Below are 17,330 nucleotides of genomic sequence, written 5' to 3'. Positions count from 1 at the left end.
ACGTCCCCCACCCCTGGCTGCATCAGCGCAGCAAGCTGTTAATTAATACCGGTAGCTGCAAAAGAACAAACACCGATTGCCCACCGCACCGATCCGATCGCTCGCGCGAAAGATGGTGGATGTCCGCGGGCTGTCAGTCAGTAGCAAAGCTGTCACTCAAAACCCGACCCGCGCGGCCGAACACTTAAACCGATCCGCACACTGACATTCTGCTACCGGCTAGCTACGCTACTGGTTGAAAAGCTAGCCCACAATCCTGCTGCTTGCTCGAACGTGCAGCTTTAAAGTCGTGGGCCCACCACCGTCGACGGTGCCACCGAGGGAAAAACGCAAAGCCACGCGGCTCACACTCGCGCGCATTTAATTTAACGAAATCCAGTTAATAGTCGCTCGTATTTGTAATTATTTTCTGCTGAACACGCTGCACAGTTGGCTGTATGCTGCCCCCCCCCCCCTTTGCTTAATCTTGCCTTCCGTTTCAACCCCGTTGCCGCATAGCTGGGTCGGTTTGCGATTGCTTGTCCTGCTCGCGACCGTCCCGTGATACGCACTATCGCTGCCACAAGGGCAAGGTTTGCCGTCACCCCAAAAGGCACCTCCATCCCTCCCCACCTCCCCCAACCGTTCCGCGCGATAAACAAAGTCGCCGGACGGATGGCAGCGGGCGAGAACCGGCCGGCGTCCTGGGTGGTGCAAAGTGGGAATGAAACCGGGAAGCCATTCCGCTCACCGAAGCCGTCGATCGAAGTCTTTTGTGCGAAATTCAAGTGACGAACCCCTGACGAAAAACTTCCTCCATACGCAAGAATGATGCAGCGGGCAAAGGAATGGCCGGTGGTGGCTGCCGATGGCCGATGGAGGAAGAATGGAATGAGCGAACATGTGTAAATTGGGAACACTTACCCGGGCAGGGCGCGGTGGAAAAAAAAAGCAAAATAAACCTGAAAGGGAATGCAGTAGGGAGGCAACGACAACAACAACAACAAAAAACGCTACAAAATGTAAAAAGGCAGACAAGAACGTACGCGCCAGATAAGAAAAGGGCTTGACGATGGCATTCGGCCTGGCTTGATGGTGCGCTGAGCAACACGGGGAGCAGGATTGATAGTACTAAAGGCGGCCGTTTTGCCAGCCCCCGTCGGACGGCCTCGGCCCTCGATCACCCAGTTTCCCTCGCCGTTGTGCAAATGCGCAATGGGACATGATGGATAAGGAAAGCAGGGATAAAGGCTGTACGCATGTGATACAAGTGGCAAAGAACGGGAGAGAGAAAACAAGAATTTCAGAGAGGGAGAGATGGACAGCGAATAAGGAACAGAGCGAAAGAACGAACGAGATCATGTGTGTGAGCGATCCTACAACGATCGCCACCCGATTGAACGTCTGCCCTTACCTGCCCTTACGAAAGCAGTTTTGATGGATGAAAAGGACAAACTGTGCTCGGTGGCAGGCCAGGAGAAAAACTGGGGTACGGGCAAGCCTGGTACGCTGGCGGGAAAAGCGGGCGCTCAGCAGAAAAAAACTTGTTGTGTGTATTTAGAATGCATTAAAAATTGCATACACTCTCGATTTGTCTGCCGGAGCTTGTCCCGCGCTCCTGCGCCCTGGGATCATACACATTTCGTCACCGTCATTTGTGAGACGACTCCGTACTGCAGCACTCACACAACCACACCAAACACACATTCAGACATGCTGCGGCATATAACGCATTCGCCGAGAACTCCGCTGCCACAGCCCTGTGCTTTTGACAGTGATGAAGATGACGAAGCTGACGACGGTACCTGTTCTTCGTACCGTTCACGCGCTCCCGCGCTCCTGTGTTTTGCAATCGAATCGGTAGAAAAATATCAAACAAATAAAAATATTTCCCTGCGCCCTTTCAACAGCAACAGCCGCGGAGCGAGAACAAAACGAAACATCACTGCACTAACCTTTCCACCGTTTTTCTGTCCTTTGGTGGCGGAGGCTGGGGCCGGGCTCCTTAAGCAGCCGCTCAAACAGTACGGTAAAATGTGGAGAAATAAATTTCAGTAGCAATCACCTTTTACGTACTCGTACACACACATGTACACGCGGCCAGAGTGATTATGTTCCAAGTGGAAGTATTTTATTTTATGGTGATCTTTCGGTTTTGCGCCTTTCTGTCTCATTGGGATTTTTTGGGGCTCGCTGAACAGGAGGGGCAAAGGGCGATAACACAAACGGGAACATGTTTGAGGGTTTTTTTTTTTGTGGCGAGGTTATATTGTTTGGTGGTCATTATTTCTACCCTAGTCCAGAGGGATGAGTTTCGTTGAATTGTAAATATTATTTAATACGTTTATTATCAGAACATCGAATTTTCGTGTAATTATTTGTTTACTTAAAATCTTTATTGCGATATTCTGGATACATAATTTAGGTTTTGCATTTGAATATGTGTTTCTTGTAATATTATTCGTCTGATTGTTTCGGAGATGTTCACGTTAAGTGCCTCTAGGGTTGATGTAATTCCACACTAACGTTTAATTGAATGTATTAATTACATCAAAGCACAAGAATATAAATCAATTCATAGGCTTATCTGTTCTATAACACCAAACGCAGAAATCTTTCAACGTATCTTATTGGAATAAGCTTGCATCTTATAGTTGGTGGATAAAAATAACTCAAACAATGATGGCAAATGTGGATTACAACATGCACGTTAATAAAACAAAACTATAACATCTAAGTTATATCATCATCTGGAAACCTCTTCTATGCCATAATATGTATTTGTCCAACTATGAGACAGTTCTGAGTCTTCTCTAGCTGAATAAGTTGTCTAGATATGAATAAGTTCTCTGGTTCTGGATCTGAATTGGTCCTCTGGATAATATAAGCAATAGAAATCATCTTTGTTGTGATTCTTCCTATCCCTTGCGCGTCACGTGTTCGAAGACCAAATTCAGTATCTTCTTCAGTACCAAATTCAGAAGATTTGGTTGAATTCGATCAATTCCATGTCTTTGATTGTATGCTGATATTTTTATCAGACTCTTTTACAGTTGCAATATAAGGCAGTCATGGGATCGATTCACGCGTTAACGAAAAGAGTTGTAAAGGACCTTAAAATTTGTATAGAAAACTTCCTAGTAAATTACAAAAATTTGTTGCAGTTGTTGTACTTTCTGCGAATCCATGTAACTTTCTAATTGGTTTAGGTAAACTTGACTGGAAATTCCAAAGTTCTGATTGCAAGACGTCTCCCCCGCGTTCTTGCAGTCATGCTGATGCAGTAAAAATAAATAAAATGAATTCCTCTCCAATGACATTGATTGTGATAGAGAACTTATATCCGCCACTTTACCGTGAATTGCTACAAACAAATGTTATTGAAACCCCCTACTGCTGTATCGTGTGATCACCCGACCCTAGCCCAACAGTATGCCACCGGGAACGCATTGCACTGATGCAGCGGTTTTGTGGCCCTCCCTCGTCAGCGGAACAGAATCCGATAAGCTTAACCGGAACGAACGTTTTACGTCGGTTCATCTATGCTGCCCGCTTTATCGTATGCAGCATGCAAATTCCCTCGAACCTCACTGAAGCCGGGGTGTCATATCTTAAGAAATGCGAACCACGCATGGATGAGACGAAGCTTCCATTTCCGCGATAAGCAAACAGACGCGACACACACTAAACAGCAACCGTGCAGTGCGGTGCGGTACGGAACCCGCATTTGCCACACACACACACACACTCGTATCAGGACAGTTCCCCCGGGAACAGTTGCAAACTTTTGGGCCTGCCAGAGCCGGCCGATGTGCAGTTTGGTGCAGCAAGAAACGTTCAAAACTAGGCCGAAAATGATAAGAGCGTTTGGGTGCGCTAGCAGCGGCGGTGGTCCGTGCATAACAGAAGGTAAAGCAAATGGTTTCTACGCTCTTGGTCAGCAAGACGCTCCCACGCCACCCCAAGCGGATAGCGGCGGCGAAAATCTACCACCGACGAGATAGTGCTAAAAACCTCTTGAGAGAAAACAAAAAACACACGAGAGGGGGGCTTTTGGTTCACTGTTTATCGTCCCAGCCCCCTAGTGACAAGTAGTTCCGGTATTCCGGGTATTGTTCTCTCTTGCCGCGTCCGTTCGGCCTGCCTTCGAACATTTCGATTGCTCGGCGATGCATGCCCGCTAACTGGCAGCAGCATAACCAGCATAACCCGCAGGAGTGAAGGGCAGGCATTAGCGGGCAACATCGGCACGGATCGGTTCCCTGTGTGCATTGGCGGAGGGCACCAGCGGCTGCAGATACAACATGGTTTGGCGGAAAGGAAGTGGCCATGCAGAGTGTGCATACGATAAACAAAAACGAGCAAAAGCATTAACAACACACCACAACCACCACCACTCCAACGTATCGCCCGAAACCACTATCGTTGCTTTACTAGATCATCAAGAAGAGAAGGGCAGAAGAAGCAACAGAACAGGAAGAAACGGACGAAATGTGATCAGCCGATCAAAACATGAAGGGTGCTGCTGCTTGTAGCGAAAGTTCTACGAAGGGGAAGGAATATTCAGCAATCGTGTAGCAACCAATGTGACAGCGTTGTTCAACAATGCACAAGAACGAAAGCAATCAGCAGAGTTACAAATGAACTCGCTCGCTCTCGGTGAAAAACAACCAAACACACACCACACACCAAATACTTACACCCTCCAACGAAATGCAGTGCTCCAACTGTTTTGGAAATACGAAAAAGACGAAAAAACCAACACCGGCAAAGGACAAAAAATGCAGAAAAAAAGTAAATGATTATGTGTTGGTGTGTGTGTATGTTCTGTGGGGGTTAACTTTTTTTTTATTTGCTCAGGTTTCTCCTGGTTTTTGCTGCCACTTGATGCCCATTACGTGTACAAGGGATACGTTACAGTGAGAAGAGAACAAGAGCAAAAAATGCTTTTTTGTGCAAATCGCTTGAAACGAAATGCACCTGTAGGGGTGGATTGGGTCGGGTGCTGGCAAACACAACAAAACATCAAAAAAACAGAATGCAATTTGACGAGAATACACAATCGAGTAAGGGAAGAAAAAAAAAGTCAAACCGTTTGTTTGAACGTTTAACGTGTTTAACAGTCAATCAAAGCGGGAGTTGGTTGAAGAACTCATCCAGGGAGAAGACAGATTGGCAATAAATGTCACATTTTATTGTTCTTTCAGCTCCTTGCCCCTTGGCATGGAAGGGCGGCATGGCTGACATGTTCGGTATTGGAATGGTTTATTTAATAAGAAAGTATGCCAAATTGATAAGGACATTCTTTGGAGATAAAACAATCTACTTAATATTAATGCATTAACTACAAAATAATATAATTTATCAGTATTGAAATGGGTTTGGCTTTGAATAATCAATTATAATATAAATTTACTTCAAGTCAACTGATTTCAAGCTCTTAACAAATATTCATTGCTTACACTTGTCTGCACAGCCTCCTAACACGACACGACAAGAATTTCTCAATCACACATTCTGCACAGTGCGCGAGTTCCCGATCCGTTCCACAAATCGTTTAATTAGCGACCAACGACCAGTGTAACGCCTCAGATTACCAGCTCGCTTACAAGACAATCGCAAGGGCGAGACCCAAGCCAAACGCGGCGAAGAAGGGTTAGCAGTGGGGTTCAAAATAAATCACTCGTCCACTTAAGCGATCACAGCCCAGGTCCTGTGCTCGGCACTATTTGCGCAATGTGCAACCCGGCTGTGCGATGCACGATGATTCCACGCGTTCTATTGCTGGAAACGGTCAGGCGGTTACGGTTTTAGAATGATGATTGCCAAGCACGGGCCTACTAATTCTTGCGTCAGTCCGCGTTTACTGCCGATTTCCCCCGAGCCGGAGCGCACACAGCAGTACGCTTCGGCAGTCGGCACTGGCGAGTCGGATTCGAGATTGGTTTTGATTAAAATTGATATCAATCGATTGATAAATTTCAATTGAAGCCAATGGCGATCGCACCCTGCGGATCGGCGATCCACGTTCCCTACGGGTAAGGAGAGCGTTCGACACGGGACACTCGTACAAGGCGCTGAGCATGTTGCAATGTGCAACCGAAGCGTTCTGCTAGACGCAGCTAGAGCTGCGCAGCACACGTAAATAGATTGAAGCAGTTTGAGTGAAGTTTGTCCCCAGCTTCCAATCACCGATACCGTGGCGCTTCCGTGTGCAGTGCGATGCTACACGCGCCCTTGCAGTTATTTTATTTTGTTTTTCTTCCATGCCCTCCACGGTTGGGGTGGGAAATGAAAATGCGCCCCAGTGTCAAGTGCATACCAGTGCAGTGGCTCAATAAATCACGGATCGAACTGTTCCCGTGAAGCTTGTCACGGTGACGTTGCACAAAACAAAAAACAAGTACTCGCCCCAGCAGGGACTCTCGCTGGAGCAAACGGACTCCTTATCAAAACTGCTGATCTCGCTTACATGCTCTTGCCAAGCGAACCCATCATTGGAAGCTTACTGACACTTACGCCTATCACACACACTGCTGGTGGAACAGGTACAAGGGTTTCGCAATGCTTGAAAAACTACCGACACACTTGGCACAAAAACGAAGCATTCCAAACTTTTGCCTTACAGTGCAGTGCGGTGGAGTGTCTCTGGAACTCGCCCGCGAAACACCAAACTACCAACCTCCAAGGGCCCGGTGAACGCTGGAGCCCGCGGGAACGGCTGGTTTGGTGCGCAGGGCAAAACTTTTATTATTATTCATTACAATAAATCATTTGTCATTAAGATGTTGCTCCTGGTTTTAATTTTTTCCCCCCTTATCATGCTGTTCTCCATCTCCGCGGTGCTCCGATTTGGCAGCAGCGAGGTCTTGGGCACAGCTCTGTCCCGATACGTGCCGTGTCGTCCCGTCAAACAAACTTCTTCCCTTTAGCCGTAACAACAGGCATGTGGGGAGGGGAAAGAGTTTTTGGGGGAAAGGCGACCACCGGCTTCCATCACCCAATCGCCCAAATGTCTATCTCATAATAATGGGGACAAAAGGATGCGATAGCTGCGAACGTCGGGACGGCAAACTCCACCGCGGAACGCAACGCTTCATTAGGAGGACGACTTGAAGGCGCGCGGAAGCTCGCAAACAGCTTCGCAATCCCGCGTAGGAAGCATCTCGTTCCATAAAAAAAACGCAGCACACGGTGGAAGGGGCCAAAGATTGCGAAGGAAGCGACGACGACGACGATGCGGATAAAAAAGTATGATTATTCATAATTTCATCTGCCCATGCATCGTTCTCGGCTCCGTGGGGTTTTTTGCGCCCGCAGTTCGCCCGTCTTCGCGCTGTTGTTAACACAGAAATTTTCATAATATTTTAACAAAGATTAGCCTTCAAGGTGTTCTTTCCCTCTGTCTGCCCCCCCCCCCCCCACCCAAGTGCCGCTTCTCAGCATGGTTCATTAATTAAGCGCATAATAATAATGGCGACTCTTCTGTCCGTGCGGTGCGCTTCTGTTCGGTAGCCGAGTATGCCAATTTTTGTGGCTGCTGTAATGCCTTTCAGTGTCGGGTTTATGTGATTTTGCTTCTTCTTATTGGAGCCGTGCGGTGTTTGTTTTTTTTTTTTTTGTGTGTGTGGTGCATTTCTTTTCTCAAGAGGACACGTTGCATTTTTTCGGCCAATTGTTGTGTGGTGGCCATACAAAAATGCGCCTCATTTCACAATTTCAACAGCGGAAGAAGAGCACACACGACAAGAAATCGCACACATGCACACGCAGATACAAACGCACACCGATCATTTGGAGGATTATATTGTGTAAATTAGTTTCAAGGCGATTGGGAGGTTTTGATCTCGCTCGGGCGAATCAAAGGATGTGCAGTTCAATAAAGGTTAGATGGCGGAATGGTGGGACAAAGGCAACAGCAAAAAACTGATCAGAATCGGTCGAATGCATAAAACTAATGATCAATTGGTTGGATAGGATTAGCAAACAAGACAAAGGCAGCATATACAAAAACGTGTTTCCAAATGGATTAACAATGCTGTGAAGATATGGAACAACAATAAATCTTTATAGGGTAGCTACAAAAAACGGGCTGTAGATTGAGAAATCTAAAAATCTCAGCTAAAATTGTATTTAATACTTTGTAGATATATCTCTCCAATACAATTTGATCTTTGCTACTTACTAGGAGATGCTATGAATATGAAATATTAGCAAATTGTCTTTCCAAGCTCTTGAAAATCGCTCAAAAGTGTGTTGATTATTATTTAAAATTATTAATGAACAGTTAATTTATAATCAAATCGCGGAAGCAAAGTTGTTTCATTCCCTAAGATAAAACACACGAGGAAGAGCAAAAAACAAAACACTTCTGCTCATCCTTGCTCTCAGAAAAACCCCATGCAAAGGTGATTCGTTCCGCCACTCCAATCCAACCGACAGTTAACACCTTATTTGTGCGATTAAAATTACAGCACAAGCAGACGGCGTGCGTATACGCTTTGCTGGGGCAGGAAACGGATAATGATCCACTCAGGGTAAGAACAAGAATTGCATCCAGAAAACACATTCACACACGGGTGAAAAAACAACAAAAACAGAATGATCCGCACACATAATCAATCCTCAACGGCTGCGCTGCAACGGGTCGATGTTGGCACCCAATAAATGGCGCGCGCCTGTGAGGTTTCCGCAGCGCTTATGATTCCGCAATGCTTGCCCAATACGGAAGCCCCACAAAAACGTGCTGAATTGAACCTCAGAATGCATAAGCAACAGGAGGATGGAAAAAAAAATCACCCGAACAGAAGTGAACACAGCGAGACCGAGAAGGAGAGTAGACAGTGACCCTCGAAACCTGTGCCACTTGACTGTATTTATTCCATTTCGCGGGATGTGACAAAAAAGTAAGCGTTTTTTTATGAAAAGGTTTTACAAAACAACAGAACCATATGATGGTACAAAAACCAACAAATGAAAAACAGTGCTTTTTCCCCTTTCTCTTTAACTCACCCACTGCTTTGGCGACAGTTTGTTCAGTAGCAATTGGAGGAAGAAATGGAATTTTGGAGAAATAAACAAACAATTCTCCCACCCGCAAGCTACACACCTTCACACTGGGCAGTGCAAAAAAAAGGGATAAAAAAGAGCAAACAAACCATCCAACGCACTCTTTCTCCAGCTGAGCTTGTCCCATTCGGGGTACTGCCCCGAGGAGGCGCCACCCGAAACAAAACTCGCGCCCCACACGAACACCCAGCACAAAGCGGGCAGTGCCAAACAACTGCGAAGCGAAGAGTGGGATAAAAAAACGCGATCACTTCATCCCCCCCCCCCACACACACACACACACACAACCCCCACAGCTCCACAGCACGGCACAGCGGTTGACGACGAATTTATGATGCCACTTTTATGCTTCAGCGCCCCAACCAGCTACGGGGTGTGGGGACCGTCATCACCGCCATGCTTTGGCGATCTTTGCCCGCCAACCAGGGAGGAGGGTGCAGAGAGATGCGCTCTGTGTTACGAATTGCCAGTCGCTTATATTTAAATTAAATAAAATGTTAACCGACTGTTGCTACCGCGGCACGCACCCAATGTCATCGCGGTTGGTTTGGTTCTTCTTCTTTTTTTTTGCTTTGTTTTATTTTCCGCAGCACGGTGAGCGAATTGGTCCTTCTGCTCACACCCAGAGGTAACACACCTTACCAAAAAGGTTGCCTTTTTTGTTGTACCTTTAGTCTGGGTGGTAGTTTTTTGTTTTGTTTGTTTGTTACAAGCGCACACGTTGTCTACTTGCCTGTTGCATTCTCGCTGCTGTTCTGTTCCGACCCTGCAGATGAAGAGATGCAATTATGCTACCGATTCTGCAGCGGGTGGAGCCGAGTTCCGGCCGCGGTGATGATGTTTATCATTTTCACACCCAATCATTCGTGGGGTGTGGCGGGAATTCCGGAGCGCTTCGGCTGCTGGGTGGTTTGTTTGGTCGTTTTTTTTTTGTTGTGGATGCTCGGATCGGATGGTGGAATTAAGCGGAAATGATCAGCGGTTTAGTGCAAGCATCTTGAATGTATTAAGCGGTGTTTGAACTCTAGAATGCAGAATCGTTGGGCGGATTCGTAAGTGCAATTTTAGAACAGAAGTATCTCCAACATGTTCATTTGATGTGTTTATTTCTTATGGAGGAGGAATTTATACTCATCCGGAGATACTTTAAGGAAGTCTTTGATACATTAACAAATCATTTATGATACATCAGTATGTAAAGAATTGCAATAATTTTAATTTTATCACTTATTTTGGCTGTTAAAGCTATTTTACAGCTCCAATGAGCCTCTAGAACCTACACAAAAGCCTTTGATTGTCTTCAAACTAGGAGAATGGCATAAATGCGTTTGTTTTTGCCATTTATTCTTGCCAATAATGCTTCAAATTCAAATATTGGCTCTAAAACCATACATCTTTTACATACTGTCTTCCGTAATTGTGTACGTTTTGCAACGATGTCTTCAAAACCTGTCACCACCGATATCAAGAACACTTAATAGTTGAGGAGGCACATACAAAAAAAACTCACTACAATATTAACCACTTAATGTTCATCTTTTGTTTAATTTAGCAATGGTTCATTAAATATTCACCATTAAACATGCACTTACACCCGGCTCGTTAAAGCCTGTACCCGCCGGTAGTTATCGACAAGCCGCTTTTGCCACTCACTGTACCCCATCCACAGCACCCAGCAAATCTTCCCATCCTCTCTTGTGCCCGGCATAATTTGGGGGGCCAAGTGGTTAGCCGGTGTTGAAAGATTAATGTGTTCATTGGCGGAAATGGACAGATCGCGCTGCCGGTGGCTGTCTTTTCACTAACACTGCTGCACGAGCTGCAACTTGTGCAACAATTTACCCTTCTAGTTTACGATTCCCGGTACTTTTTTGGCTTCACCTCCATCATCACACCTTCCGACCTGCACGTGCGAGTGTCGTGCAAAGATATGCTGCTCCAGAAGCAAAACCCCGCTTGTCTAATTAATCCTACATTAACCGACAGACATAAAACCAAAGGTAAACTCACAGTTTTGCCACTGCTAGTATTATTTTTCGTATGTCGTCCCTTTTTTCAAAACGAATCATAAAAATTGGCTCCACAGCAAACACGACGTTGACACACAAAAAAGTGGCAAAAGTGTCTAGAACATCTTGCCCAAAAGGCCCGCCGTAAGCGATGCAACAGGTTGCAACGGAATGTCTACGGCGTGTATTTGTGCGGTCGAAAGCTACAGCCAAGGCGTGTGGAGGACTGTTTTTTGCCGTTACTCTCCTTCTGCTTCCCTACTGCATTGTTCTGGGCCCAGCAGCAAACCACCCCTTTTTGCTTTCGGTAATAAAACCCACCAATTTGGTAGGTCCTTTCACTAGCACCCCGTCGTCCAATGGTTGATCCCTTGGTTCGGGGTGAGATTGTCATTGCATTTGAATGTGTCCTTTTTATCGTTTGGCTGGTGGTGTTGTTTTTTTTTCTATTGCTGTTTTTCTTCACTCTCTTTCCCCCACTTTTGCATACCACTTTGATCCGTTTTCCGATGACCCTTCTGCCGCATGCAGGCGAATTTACTCTCTGTAAGCGTCCCCAAGCGATATCTTCTCGGGCCCAGTGTCCTGAGATGCGTTTTTTATTGCGGCACAATTTGGTCGTTATTAAACCGTTCCCCCTTCGCTTTGTGTGCTGCGGGAAAAGGAAGTGCCACATAATTGTCCCTCATGTTCGTGCCCAAAAGCTCCCCTCCGTTTCTACCATTCATTGTGGCGTTTCCTACGCCGTTTGATGATGGTTTTGAGTGTTGTTGTTTTTTTCTCCCTCTCCAAGAGACCAGTGCATTCCCGTATTATGTTGCAACACTAGCCACCTAGCACAGTTTTAGAACGGGTGTGGCGTGTGGCGTGCGAAGATGATGCTGAAAACGGAACAGCAAAAGGATGCATCAGGATGACTCGGGCCCCGGACCCAGGGGAAAGGACGACCAAATGTACATTGTGTCACCCTTACTCGAAGCACACTGTAGCACCCTATTGCGGTCGTTGCACATCCACAACCACCTCGATGAGGGTTTAGCCCTTTTTAACCTTCCGGTGTTTCCGTTTTGTTTGTCTCTCCTTTGCTGATGCATTATTTCGGCCCTTTCGCTCACACACTCAGCATTCCGTGCGGACGGAGCATGGCAGGGAACATATGTTTAACCTGTGCGTCCTGCTGTACTGTTGCTGTTCTGTTCGTTTTCGGACAGACGGGGTAAAATTATTCAAATAATTGTCCTTCAATTAATTGCTACTTTGCTGCTAGTGCCCTCTAGCGACGAGGGGCTGCAGCACAAAACGGACGGAAAAAGGGAATGGATGGAAGAAAAAAAATAACCAGCGCTTCCAAAACAGTAGCCAGAAACGATAAATTTATCACGCAAAAGAGAGTGCGTACGATGTAAACACAGCAAACACATCGGCAAAGCTCGTGGCCGGGAGGGGGTGTGATCTTCCAGGAGGTTAACCGACAAGCATGGTGATAATAGCTACAATTAGCTAGACAAAGACCTAGGAACCGCAGAGTCTGCCGATGAACGGGGTAGAGCACAGATGGTTGACCGTGGAGCAACATCATCGTACGCTTCATTTACGCAAACGTCTTCCTCGAACCGGACGGCGGTTGGTGAAGGCTCTTAATCTTAATCTTAACCCGCACCGTCCGACCAGTTTCACCGCCCGCAGGAAGACAGACGCCACGCGGTCGTCCGTGGGGACGGGTTCGATCTCAGGGGACGGGGAATGCGAACTGTCGTCGGTGGCCGACAGCCGTTCCAGCGGCCGGGTCTAATGGCCGGTTGACATTGATGCGATCGTGCCGTTTGCGAGAAGTTGATCCCAATTGAAGGCAAATAAAGTCGGTCAGCCTCGGTGAGCTTGATACGACGATGATGTAATGGCTTAGAAATGTACAAGATTTAATGGCTAAGATAGTGGCAATGCACGTTTTGCCAGAAATTATACATTGAAGCAACGAGCTTTAGTGTTTAGTGTAGCGAAAATAGCAACCCTAATGTTTTAATCAACGGTAAGTTAAGGCAAACATTGATCAGTGCACTTGAAATGGCATTCCACTCGCCTGTTATCTTCCGCCCGATCTGCTGATCTTTCACAGAATCCACACCTCAATCACACGACGTCTTCTCCAGCTTTTCCCCCTGGTTCAATTATTATGGTCAAAGCCGTCTTGCTTCGCGACCACTACTTAACATCGATTGACCCGATGAGCCGTGAGTACGATAGTATACGATTGCTCTGCCAGGGATAGAGTGCGAGAGAATGCGCGCCCTTGCGACGGCGACAGAATGTGGTTAGAATAAAGAGAACGGTTTTTATACATTGGGCGGGAATGCTGTTCATTATGTTAAAAGGGAAAGGATTTAGGTGATTTAGGTTTTGTTTTTCTAGAACAAGGTCATGCAAATAAGAAAATTATCTCTCCAAGAGCATTGAGTCATTACAGTCCTGTTAAGTGTTATTTTTGTGGCTTTAAAGGGCTAAGATATTGAGTAAAAATTCGGTATTTCGCTGAAAAAATGAGCCTGTTTACAACAAAGAATTTTCTTAGAAAGTTGTCAAGCTTGAAATTGTTAATCAAAATATCGGTGAAATTAAATTCTACCTTCACATTGAACTAAAATCTTGATAAAAGCATAAAAGTCTTAGAAAGGTACAAAATTCCTGTCATAACAATTATGGAATGTATGATGGGAACGTCATGGGTAATTCCAACCACAGCCAAAAACAGCATCATAACTCCCAAGTGACTCTAATCGAACGGTCAATTTATCAACTCCAAAGGCCGCTCCGACTACGCCGGTCTCCGATTAAACTTAATTCGGTTCGCGTTGGGCCAACAAAAACTAGTCCAACAATCAATCCGACCCAGAAAACATCTTTGAGTGCTTAGAGGCATCGGGCAGAAGTTCCAGTGACGCACTCTCGCTATCTCTTTCGCTTGACGTATCGGAATTTTGTCTCGAGTGTCTTGCCAATAACGTTCGTACGAAGGGAAAGGAAGCGAGACGCGAGGTGTCAGTTAACTTAATTGAAACTGATTTCGTCCGACGCCACATTAAACAAATCGATCTGGTATGTGGTAGTGCGCTAGGCATTCTGGGTTGCGCTGTTGTAGCGCTTTAAAGAAGATTTAAAAACAAAACCAAAAATCTGTACTCAAAAAATTTTTAATTGAATCAACATTTCTTCTTTTCATCTCCTCCCCCCCTCAATTTCGCAGACACAAGCGCTCGCCCTAACACGCTCAAAGTCCCCGAAAAAGGACGGCTCGATGCCAGTGTCTCCGTCGCAGCCCACCGAGCGGGACGCGGAAATGACCAGCCCGAAAGCCATCGCCGGCTCGGCCGTCGCTTCCTCCGCCTCCAGCAGCAGCAGCAGCAACAGCAGCAGCAACAGCTGCTCCGCCGAACCACCAACCACCGCCACCGATCGCATACAGCCGCCGGAAGTGAACGGTGCATCGAACCACCATCTGCCGACCGCCAGCAACGGTGGCTCCAGTTCCACCACCAATCCACCGTCCACCTCCGGTCCGCCGCGGTCGGAGCTCGGCTCCAGCCTACACCCAGCGATCAGCGTATCGCAGTCGCTGCTGGCTGCAGCCGCCACCGTTAATCGGTCCGGTACGCCACGCATCAGCGTTTCCAGCTCGCTGACGGCGCCCGAAAACAACGGCCCCGGACACACGGGACCGTCCGGGCGGGATAGCCACCCGCCGAATGGGCCGCCGCCGCCGCCGCCCCACGTCGACCGAACCATCCTACAGTCACCGGTGGCCGCCGTTGCTGCAGCCGCCGCCGCCATGCAGGACCGGAAGCAGGAGTTTGACTTCAGCAAAGTGAATGGTAGGTATGGGGGGGGGGGGGGGGTTTCTGCTTTTCGACCCAGCGTTTGATGTTTCAAGTAGCCTCGAGGGAGAGCATGCAAACTCCATTTAAAATATTAACAGTCCGGTGGTGCGGCGGGCCATTTTAATTTCGTTCACCAGCTCGAGTGGCAATTGGGTCGCACGAGTGGCAGCCCCACACAAATCGGTGGTTAAGCGAGAGCGCGTCCTGCTTTAGGTGCAAAAGTTTTTTTTTTGAGAATTTTGTGAAGTGGATTTACTCCAAGCAAGTCCTTTCGCGTATCATCTCGGCCACAAACGAGTTTGGTGAGCTTTTCAATGGAAAATTAATTTATTTTACTGCCCTTTTTTACCCCAGACTTCAATAATTTGCGTTCCAATCTAATGTTGGAATTATATGCGTGTTGGTGAGTGTTTTTTTTATTTGCTCTTGCACTATCACTACCGCTTAGAGCTCTTTACAGCAATAATGTAGTTTTAAATTAGATGAGAGCTTACCCCGTAGGCTGGCTTCCATTTAATTACGAAATGTTCCCATTTGATCGATGAAGTGTTGCATTACGCGACGCATAATTTCTCTGTCCGCTTGGTTTCCTGTCCCGTCCGTTGCGCCGGAAATGCTCGCGCGTCCATCGCGCACACGAATGCTACTGCTTTAAATTAATCTTCTTACGATTTTATTCATCCTTTATTCCCGTCCACTCTTCCCTCTGCGTCAAACTGCGCCCTACCTCTCTTCCCTTGCCCCATTTCGCCTTGGTGGATTACATCGATGCGTGATCTTTTAAATTATGACCCATCCCATCCCAAATCCCAAACACCGTGCCTGCAACAACGCGCCTGCAAAGTTTCGACAATAGCGACACCGACCTGCATTTCCCATGCGCTTTTCAAACCCCGTTCCAACGCCCCCCCTACATACACACGCTCTTCGGGAACAAATTTTTGCTCGGGACAACAACAATGTACACCAATGTGTGTGTGTGTCTCTCTCTCTGTGTTGGGGACGCCTATGCTGGCTTCCATGTAGCGCATAATCCGTTAAATACATATAAAACACCAAATGCGCTAAGCAGCGCGGTGCCTCCAGTGAGGCCAGATTAAAGTCTCGCTTTTGGGGGCAGACAGGGGGAGGGCGTGAACGAGACTGGAAGGAAGGGGGAGGGGGGTTGGAAAAATCAAGCATCATGGGCCTATTACCCCTCTGACTATGGGGAGGTAATTGTGGAGTTTCCAGGCCGTCGCTTTTCACTAACCCACGCGGCGAGCTCAGAGTTTGTCCACGAGCGTGTGTGTGTGTGTAGGGGTATGTGTAGAGATTTTCACCCCTTTGGGCCACCCTTTTGGCGAGTGTTTCGAGGTCGTGAAAAGTGGAGAGGTCAGTCCACGCAAAACTGTTGAGCTAACTAATTCCCGCATAGAATAGTTCAATGGATTGAGCTGAAAAGAAGGAGCGAGAGAGAGAGAGAGACGGTGCTGACTTCACCCCTGCGTTGTTGGGATTTAAACGGTGGCCACGTGTTAGAACGTCATGAAATGAATAATGTTTGTTCTTTCCAGCAAGTCGTAGTAGGCCTCTTTAGAAAGTTTTTTTAGAAATATTTTTGAAGCAATTAAAATAATGCATCTTTATCCCTTCAACAAGCTTCCTCTTAAAGAGGCTAAATTTCATAATTTAAAAAAAATATTTCAAATTTACCTCAAACACTGAGCACAGTGTAAATATCGTTCCACCAGTGTAATGGCGCCAGTCTCGCGCTCTATTACTCCCTCTCTTTCTCTGCAATCCTCCAACAGGGCTTTGCGCTAAACCGTTTCTTTATCCGTTGCGTTTTACCCTCATAGCCTCCCGGCATCTCCACCGTTCCGCTGTTTTGATTAATTGAATCGGCTGAATCGAAAATTTCAATCCACAATTTATATATTTTAGAAGGATTTGTTTATTGTCATTCGCTTCTGCCCGTCGTGATTATTTACGGGGGTTGAGGTTATGCTGCACTCTGCACTAGTGCAGCCATACATTCGCGGTGTTTATTTGAAATGGTAGAGCGCAGAGAACGAATTCATTTCGTACCTTCCTGCACATTGGTGAAGTGCGAATTGATTTGGGTTTTGCGATTTAACAAATACGATTTTTGGTTCATTTTAGTCACTGATGGTTGTGTGTTGGGAAATTTTGCACGGTCAATTACAAAATATTGTGTATATTTTAGTTAAATTCTTAAATTATATAGGATAAAGGATAAAGAAGATACCATTAATCCATTTGAAACTCTCTTTCATTCTACAAAATCAGACGCTGCAAAAAACGCAATAAAAAATGCAGTAAATTAAACCCCTCCGAGCGAACATCACCACTGAAAGCATGATTAAGATAAATCACAGTGGAAAAAGGATTAAAAACG

General features: G+C 46.4%; 1 protein-coding gene across 1 annotated transcript in view; it reads left to right on the top strand.

Moving 5' to 3' along the window:
- Positions 1–17,330, top strand: part of LOC120894563 — a 95,231-nt gene that overhangs the window by 32,394 nt on the left and 45,507 nt on the right. The window contains exon 2 of the mRNA XM_040297223.1: positions 14,299–14,923. Within this exon, the coding sequence (XP_040153157.1) occupies positions 14,299–14,923 (625 nt within the window). The remainder of the gene's footprint in view (positions 1–14,298; positions 14,924–17,330) is intronic.

Source organism: Anopheles arabiensis, chromosome 2, assembly GCF_016920715.1.
Source record: "Anopheles arabiensis isolate DONGOLA chromosome 2, AaraD3, whole genome shotgun sequence".
Taxonomy (NCBI): Eukaryota; Metazoa; Arthropoda; class Insecta; order Diptera; family Culicidae; genus Anopheles; species Anopheles arabiensis.
This window is presented reverse-complemented; position numbering and strand designations above follow the sequence as displayed.